This window comes from Elephantulus edwardii, unplaced genomic scaffold (genome assembly GCF_000299155.1).
Source record: "Elephantulus edwardii isolate Elephantulus edwardi_28Jun2011 unplaced genomic scaffold, EleEdw1.0 scaffold00049, whole genome shotgun sequence".
Lineage (NCBI taxonomy): Eukaryota > Metazoa > Chordata > Mammalia > Macroscelidea > Macroscelididae > Elephantulus > Elephantulus edwardii.
Window position 1 is genome coordinate 5,547,645 of NW_006399799.1, and position 9,550 is coordinate 5,557,194.

Consider the following 9,550-nt stretch of genomic DNA (forward strand, 5'->3'; position numbering starts at 1 on the left):
TACAGAGGTAACTTGGGGTTGCTGTGAAGCTGAACACTGTGCCACTGATGTGTCAAATGCGATAATGGTTACCCATGGTGGACAGTGTTTGGTGGAGCTCCCCGATTAAAACAAACTTAGAAGCAGGAGCGGCATCCACTTCTATAAATAGCTTGCCTTGGAAACCCTATGAACCTGTAGAAAGGATGAAAGTCCTGCAAGTGTAGGGGACTTTCATTCATAGGGTCGCTATGCAACTCGTCGGAATTTAGGGCTGTTATTAACTTGGGTTTGGGCTTTTGTGTTCAGAGTCTTATCAGGTTCCGTCATCTGGTCTGGTCTTGGATCTGGCCACCTTAGATGTTATCAGATTTCTCAAGGAGTTGCCTGGGGGGCAACCGCAACATTCTTTACATTCTCAGTGAAGTGGGAAGAAAGGCAGGGATTTCTTAAAGCAATACATTTTGGAACTGGAAAGGCATTATTAAGGGATTTTAAACATAGAAATTATTTGATCTGATGTTTGTGTAGCGTACTGTTCTGTATACTTTGCCCAAACGTTGTACCTTCTCCGCCTGCCCCCTCTAAGTCGTTAAAGCATCCCTCCAGACTTGGGAGAGAACAGTGGTGGAGGTCACTTAGCCGCTTGTTGAAGAGGAGGCGCTTTGAGGTGACTTCAACTGTGCATGGCGGGATGAGGTGTTCGGGAAGGCGGGGTGCGGTGATCGGAAAGGCGGGGTGCGGTGATCTGGAGGGAGGCGCTCGGCGGGCCGGGTGTGCATCTCAGCTGTAGGTCCAGATCCTAGATTCGGACAGGCCTCTGTGCAGGTAGGTTCCAGCTTAGGTAAACTCTGCCACTGTCAGCAACGTCGCCTCCGCCAGGCCCCGCCCCTCCTTCCCGACAAGGTCGTGCGTAGCGGCCAGTCCCTCGGGGTTGTCATCAGCACCGGCGGCAGAGAAGGGCTGACGGCCCCGCCCCGCGCCGCCCCGCCCTCCTGGCCGCAGCCGCCGCGCGTGCCCAGTCTCCGCTCGGGCCCGCGCCCTCTTCCGCGCCACCTCCCACGCGTCCTCCGCGCCTGCCGCGCCCGCACCGACGTCGCTCTCGCCCTGCTTGAGGCGGAGAGGCGAAGCTTCGACGTTGGGCCCGCCGGGGTAACGGAACTGACGCCAGCTGGCTTCCGGGGGCGTCCCCTGGGGGAGGTCGGTGGCACGGCAGTCGCGGAGGAGCAGTAGGAGCCTTAGCAGCCGCGGACGATGCAAGTTGCGGACGGGGCTCCTCTCTGTCACCTCATGCCTCACCTTCCTCTCCTCTAGTCCTGCGCTGTCGCCCTGCAGCGGCTCTTCCTAACGGGAAGCCTTCGGAGTGCGGTTGCTGAAGCGACGCCGTCACCACCCGGGTCCCGGGGCCGAGCGAAGGTGTCTGTCGCGCCGCGTCGCCCCCTCGCGCCGCCTCCTTGCCCCCAGTGGTGGGCGCCGTTCTCCCTCGGAGCACTGCCCCCAGCTCCATGAATGGAAATCGGCTCCGCAGGTGAGTGAGTGAAGGCCGGGCTGGACAGGTGAAGGTGTCACTCCCCAGAGAGCTCTCTTCCCCGGTGCCCGGGGGCGCAAGGTGGGCGCCGTCCGGGTGTCTTGGACCTTCCAGCCTCGCCGCAGCCCCGCCGCAGTTCTCCGGGGCCACTGAGTTGGCGAAAACTGCCTGGAGAGAAAACTGTACTTAAAAGGTCTAAGTTAGGGTGGTGTTTAGGTGATATTACTCATTTGTCCCGGAGACTCTAGAAAGGCTTGTCATCGCTTTTGTTATTCCGGTTGAAGTAACGGTGTTGGTGTGCGTGTCCTTTAACTGGGGTGTGTGTCCTGGAGAGCCTCTGGGTGGCGAGCCACCCCCGCTGCTTCCCTCTGGGGTGGTTGTGAAGCTACATTGAGTTAGTGAAGGAGAACTATGTGAAATAGGTATTAGGCGTAACGTCAGCTGCAAGATGGCATTGCTTCCCTCTTCAAGAGAGCTGCCAATGCTTGTGGCATCCTGGGGTATAGTTCCTGAGGAGCTTTGGAGATGTCAGTTGAGCCTGGAGATGTCAGATCACTTCTCTGATGTGCGTGTGTTCATTCTGTGTCTGTGTGCTCATTCTCTGTGTGTGTGTGTGTGCATATGTCCACTCTCCATTCCTCAGAAAAGCACACTTACTTTCCTGGAAACTGGGAATATAAGAAAACTGCTGGCTGTCTTGGGGAAAACAGCAGTAACGAGAAAAAGTGCAATAAAGGCAGTACTTAAAAAAAATCTCGCGTGGTTCTAAAGTAATTGAGGGACATACAACAGCAGTTACATAATCGCTGTTTGCTTATCAAATAATCATACTTGTATATTATATTTTAGTAAGCCTCCTCTAGGTGGTCACCGACTTACAAAATAAGAATTTTTGAGGGGTGTGTGTGGGGTGATTGCCTTCTTGTTATTAAAGATATTTAAGAGTCCCTGAATTTTGCTTTTTATTTTGCCAGTTTGGGAGGTCCCTGTGTGTAATATAAATAATTTTTTTCATTACATTAGGGAGAATAACCGTCAATTATATTGAAAAGGGTTCAAAAATTAGGGAAGTAAAATAGAGGGGGAAATGCATTACAGGTTTTTGTATAAGCTTTATTACATGGGATTTGGTCTAATCAGCTTCTCTTTGGGATGCTCCATTTTAAACCAGTTCAACATCTTTTTTAAATATGCAGTTTGTCTAAATGGTGAAGAATCTTGTGAATTCAGAAAGTATCCTGTCCTCATATCTACTGTACTGTATGTTTTCATTGGAGGGGGCAGGGGGAAGGAATGGGTACCAGCAGTCAGGAAAGCAAAAGACCAATTGTATTGGGAAAGTCTGCGGTCAGGGACATCTCCAGAGTACCGAAGAGCAGTGAGTCTGGACACTAAAGTGCACCTATTCTCAATTACGTGCTATACATCAGAAAGCTGGACAATAAGGATGATAGAAGGTGAATTGATGCCTTTGAGCTGTGGTGCTTGAGAAGAGTATTGAATATACCGTGGACTCAGAACAAACAGATTTATCCTGGAGAGGGTGAAACCAGGTTATTCCTTGGAGGCAAGGATTCTGAAACTTCGTCTGAAACCCGGTCTTCTAGGGCAATATTCAGAGTCTCTTTTGACATCCATTTTGATCTTTTCTTCTTCCTTCTTTTTAATTACTTGCATGAATGATATCTTGATATCTTCCCACAGCGGATGTGGTTTTCCTTCATTAGTGTTCAAGGCCTCAAACCTGTTCCTGAGTTGGTTTTTAAATTCATGGGGTATAGACGCAAGATCAAGGTTTTGATTCCTGTGGATGTGATTTAACTCATTTTTGCTTTAATTTGAACTTGCATATGAGTAGTTGATGGTCTATTCCACAGTCAACACCTGGCCTAGTTTTCACTGTTGATACTGAACAGTGATTCCTTCCACAGCTGTTAAGATCTGATTCCTGTGAATCCCATCAGATATAGCTTGCATTTATGTTTCTTATAAAAGGTATTTGCTGTGAATAAATCATTGAGTGTACAGAATTCTACCCCAGCCTCATTTCTGTCATCAAGTCCATATTTTCTGACTACTGATCCTTCTTCCTGGTTCCAAACTTTTGCATCCCAGTCACCCATTATAATGAATGTGTCTTGGTTACATGTTTGATCGATTTCTGACTGTAACAGTTGATAGAAATTATCCAGTTCCTCCTCTTTGGCTCTGGTTGTAGGTGCATAAGTAATGCAGAAGTATGTTTATTTTAATTTTTATGCATACATATTATACATAGGGGGCTCTGGTGGATTAGTGGTTAGGAGTTGCACTACTAACTTACAGGCACGCAGTTCCACTAGGTGCTCCATAGGAGAAAGATAGACAGGCTCCTCCGATGTGATTTACTGTCTCTGAAAACCCACGAGTGGGTCAGCTATGAGTTTATTCCGTGGTCCATAACAACAACAATGTATTATATACATGGTTGCCATAGAGTCAGCTATGACTCTATGAACCACAAACCTGAACCTTGTCTAATACTGTGCTATCTTCATCATTTCTGACATGCTGAAGTCCATCATTACCATTACTGTGTCAATCCATTTGGTTGAAGGTCCTCTTATTTGCAAACGTCTACCTTTCCAAGCATGATGTCCTTTTCCAAGGAATAGTCTTTCTTAACAACATGTCCTAAGTATGTGAGATAAAGCTTTGCCAATTTTGCCTCCAATGAGCACTCTGGCTGCACTTTCTCCTAAGACATATCTATTTGTTCCTTTTGCCATCAATGGGATATTCAGTACTCTCTCCAATATCACAGCTTGAAGGCATCGATTCTTCTCATTTATCTATTTATAATATAATGTATTTATATTTCATTTATTTTGTCTTTCTTTATTCCTGTACCATTGCTGAAATATATTTCACTGTAGGCAGCTATACTAGATGTATCAATTTGTGTTTAGACATCTTTTTTTAATTTTTATTGTATTATTTTTCCGTGTACCATCGAATCAGAAATGACTGGTATAGGAGGAGATTGCTCCCTCCTTCTCCAGCAGAGCATCTGGTGGATTTGAACTGTGTACCTCTGGGATTGCAGTGCAGCTTCTTGCCACTAGGCCACCAGAGCTCCCTGTGTTTAGACATCTTGAATCACTTATTCTTTAGTGCAGTTTACACATGATTTAATTATAATAACTGAAATAAGTTATAGTGTGATTCAAAATTATCTTCAGCAAAAACCAAGATTTTCATCTTACCAAAGACTTATAATTGTTATAAACCACTTGCTGCTTTTGAGTTAATTTTGTCTCATAATGACCCTTTCAGTTTTCTGAATCTTTAAATACTTACAGAAAGAGACTGTTATTGTCCCATGAAGCAGCTGTGGATTTGAACCACTGATGTTTCAGTTAACAGTACAGTATGTACCGCATCATGCCACCAGAGCTCCCATAATTGTTATGTTGCATATAAAATGGAACACGGAATTGGGAAAATGTGCAGTTAAGTCTTAAATCAAGAACTTGACAAGAAACGTTAATATATTTTGGGTTTAAAAATATTTTAGGTGCTAATGTGCTTTATTGAATTAATATTGGATTTGCTCTTCCTTTATTCTGTAGATTTTCCTTCCTTATGGAGATTCTCAGTAATCATATAAGATTTTTGTATCAGTGGGTTTGACATTGTCTTAATTGTTATGTGGGCACATAGAAAACATAAATTTATATTAAAAGATTGAAATAAAAACTTCTTGCTGTCAAGTTGATTCTAACTCATAGCAACCTTGTTGGGCAGAGTTCAGTTGCCTTGTAGGGTTTCTAAGTCTGAAATCTTAACAGAAGCAGATTGCCACAATTTTTTCCTGTAAAGTGGTTGGTGAGTTTAAACAGCTGACATTTTGGTTGCCAACTTAGCACTTAACCACTGTGTCACCAGAGTTCTTCTACTAAATGTTAACATTTATCTGTTGTTACCTTTTATTTGAAATATTTGAGGTGATTTTTAAGAATATTCTCTACTATTTATAGATTTGGTTTTGTCTTAATTTTTATTTAACAAAACTATCTGGTATTGTTTATTTTAAAAATAATATTTAGTTTAGCATCTATGTGTTAGAGGAACTTCTGATAAAACAGGGTTTTTTTTTTTAACTAAAGTAGGTATTTACTGTGTTCTAGTTCTAAATGCTGTGTTCTAGTTCACTGACTTTGGCCACTTTGAATCAGAAAATCACCTGGTGTGCTATGCCAGGAATGAAAAATAAAGGAAGATTGGTGCTGCATTCATAGTTAAAAAGACAATAAAATAAAAAAAAAGACAATTTCAAGTTACATCCTGAAGTCCAATGTTGTGATTGATGTTGTTGTTATGTGCCGTTGAGTCAAATATGACTCATGGTGACCCTATGCTCAATAACTCTGATCTCTGCCCTATCCTGAGCCAATCTCACTATATCTGACATGCCTACCCTCATTACCCTAGTTATTATGTCAGTCCATCTCATCTGAGGTCTTCTTCTCCTGTGCTGTTCCTTGACCCTTCTAAGCTTGATGTCCTTTTCCAAAAACTGATCCCTCCTGGCTACATGCCCAAAGTTTGTGAGACAGTCTCTAAATCCTTGCCTCCAGGAGCAGCTTGGTTTCACCCTCTCAAGGAAAGACCTGTTCTTTCTCTTTACAGTCCATTATATGTTCAGAACTTTTCTCCAGCACCACAACTCAAAGGCATCAGTTCTTCTGCCATCCTTATTCATTGTCCAGATTTCTGATGCTAAGCAAATAATTGCGAAGGCCATGTCCTGGGTCAAGTCCACCTTAGTCTTTAGACTGACATCTTTGTTTTTCAGTACTCTGGAGAAATCCCTAACAGATTTCTCTTTTAGAATTAATCTTTTGATTTCCTGACTGCTGGTGTGCCAAGAGTGTTTATTGTGGAACAGAGCAAGCTAAAATTTTTAACAATCTCAATCCCCTCACTATCTATCATGATGCTGTCAATTGGCCCAGCGATGAGAATGTTTCTTAATGTTATGCTTCAATCTATATTGCAGACTTCACTTGTTCACCCTCTACAGCAGACCTTCTTTAGGCCCTTGTCAGTTTCAGCAAGCAAGGTTGCCTCATCTGTATAAGTTGTTGATGAGTCTTCCTCCAATCCTAGTGCCACATTCCTCCTCATAAAGTCCAGCCTCATGAATGATATATTCTCCACCCAGATTGAAAAGGTGTGGAGACAGGACACATCTCCACACTCCTTTTCTGATTTTGAACCGTGCAGTGTTTACTTGTTCTGTTCTGACCACTGCCTCTTAGTCCAAGTATAAGTTTCAAATGAGCACTATCAGGTGTTCTGGGATTCCCATTATTCTCAAGGTTAAGCCACAGTTTGTTGTGATCCACACAGGCAAATGCCTTTGTATAGTTAATGAAACACAGATAGTTGTTCCTCTGGTACTCTCTACTTTCAGCCAAGGTCCATCTGACATTGGCAGTCCCTAATGCCATGACTTCTTCTAAGCAGAGCTTGTATTTTTGGTAGTTCTCTGTCAACATACTGTTCCAGTGATGTCGTTGTTGTGTGCCATCAAGCCAACTTCAACTCATAACAACCCTGTGCACAACAATCTGAACCTTGCTCTATCCTGAGACAATTTCCTCGTCTCTGACACACCCACCCCCATTACCCTAGTCACTGAGCCAATCCATCTCATCCATCCATCCACCCTTCTAAAAAGATGTCCTTCTCCAAGGACTGGTCAGTCCCTCCTTGGAAGATGCCCAAATTATATCAGATGGAGCTTCAATCATTGCTTCCAAGGAGCAGCTTGGTTTCATTCTCTCCATGACATACCTCTTTGTTCTTATAGCATTCCATAGTATACTCAATACCCATCTCCAGCACCACAACTTGAAGGTGTTGATTCTTCCTTTTATTATCCTTAGTAATTTTCCAGCTGTCTGATGCATAGCAAGTAATTGCAAAGACAATGGTCTGGATCAGGTGCATCTTAGTCTCTAGATTGACATCATTGCTTTTCAGCACTCTGCTGAGGTCCGTGATGCGGATTTTCCCAATGCAATTCATCTTTTGATTTTCTGGCCACTGATACCAAGTTGTACCTGATCCAGGCTATGGTTTTTGAAGTTACTTGCTATGCATCAGAAAGCTGACAGTGGCTAAGAATGATAGAAGAAGAATATATGCCTTTGCGTTCTGGTCTTAGAGAATAATGTTGAACATACCATAGACTCCTTGGAGGTGAGGGTTTTGAAGCTCTGTCACACATACTTTGAGGACATGGCCAGGTGGGACCAGTCTTTGGAGAAAGAGATCATGTTTGGAAGGAAGGAGGGTCAGTTCAGGAGAGGAAGACCCTGGATGAGATGGACTGACTGAGTGACTGGGAAAAGGAGATTAAGAAGATGAGATTGGCTCAGAATAGGGCAAGGTTCAGAGCTATTGTACATTGGTTGACTATGATTTGCAGGAGACTCAACAGCATATAACAGCAACAATGTGGGCAATATATTGAATGATCCAGGAAATATTAAAAGGAGATGGAGGGAATACACAGAGTTACTGTACCATAAAGAATTGACTGACATTGACATTTTTCAGGAAGTACCATATGAACAAGATCTAGTGGTAATGAAGGAAGAAGTTGAGGCTGCACTGAAGGCACTGACAAAAAAATAAGGCCCCAGGAATTGATAAGATACCTATTGACATATTTCAGCCAACAGATGCAGCCCTGGATGTGCTTACCAGTCTATGCCAGGAAATGTGGAAGACAGCTGCCTGGCCCACTTACTGGAAGAGATCCGTATTTGTTCCCATTCCCAAGAAAAGTGATCCAACAGAATGTGGAAATTATTGAACAGTAACATTAATATAACATGTAAATAAAGTACTGCCTGAGATCATTAAAAAATAGCTAAAACAGTACATAGACAGGAAACTGCCAGAAGTTCAAGCTGGGTGCTGATGTCTTATGGATCCTGGCTGAAAGCAAAGAATACCAGAAGATTATCAGTCCTTTATTGACTATGGAAAGGCTTTTGACTGTGTGGATCATAAAAAATTATGGCTAAGGTTGAGAAGGATGGGAATCCCAGAATACTTAATTGTGCTCATACAAGACATATACCTATTAATATATTTTAAAAAGTGAACTGGGGAAGGGGAAAGGGAGGGCAAAGGGGTAAAATGTACAATAATGAATGAATGAAAATCTAACTTCTTTGTAAATGTTTGTTAACATCACAATTGAAATAAAATTTTGTTTAAAAAAAAACCCCTCAAAACCCAAAAAACATTAACAAAACCAAAACATATACCTAGACCAAGAGGCTGTTATGTGAAGAGAGCAAGGAACATTACATGGTTTAAAATGAAGAAAGTTGTGTGTTAGTGTAGTATCCTGCCTCCATACCTATCCAGTTAGTATGCTGAGCAAATTATTTGAGAAGCTGGACTCTCCGAAGAAGAATGTGGCATCAGGATTGGAGGAAGACATTAATAACCTTTGTTATGCAGATAATGAAGATGACCTTGCTTGCTGAAAGTGAGGAGAACTTTAAGTATTTGCTGCAGAAGATCGAAGACTACAACTTTCAGTATGGATTATATCTCAATGTCAAGAAAACAAAAATTGTCACCACTGGACTGATGCCAACATCATGATAGACTACTGAAAGCTCATGGGTGGCCAAAAGAACAAAACTTGTAGAAGGTGCAGCCTGGGTGTTCCTTGAAGGCAAAAATAACAAAGCTTCATCTCTCATACTTTGTGCATGTTACTGAGAGGCTAGCGTAGGTGTAAGAAGCTGCTCTGCAAATCCAAAGGCATGCAGTTTGAATCCACCAGCTACTCTGTGGGAGAAGGATGGGCAGTCTCCTCCCATGCAGTTTACTGTGTTTGAAAAACCCACTGGAAGGTTAGCTATGTGTTAGTTCTGAAGGCACACAACAACAATACATTGAGTTCTTGGAGGGTTGATAGCCTAGTGGTAAGGAACTACACTGCCACACCAAAGAAGGCATGTGGTTCGA

General features: G+C 42.9%; 1 protein-coding gene across 2 annotated transcripts in view; it reads left to right on the forward strand.

Annotated features, from left to right (window-relative positions):
- Positions 1 to 1,153: 1,153 nt before the first annotated feature.
- The window catches only part of AGO3 (argonaute RISC catalytic component 3), a 220,630-nt gene continuing 212,233 nt past the window's right edge, over positions 1,154 to 9,550 (forward strand). For both annotated transcript variants that reach the window (XM_006886442.1, XM_006886443.1), the window contains exon 1: positions 1,154 to 1,507. In XM_006886442.1, the coding sequence (XP_006886504.1) occupies positions 1,489 to 1,507 (19 nt within the window). In that variant the 5' untranslated portion in view covers positions 1,154 to 1,488. The remainder of the gene's footprint in view (positions 1,508 to 9,550) is intronic.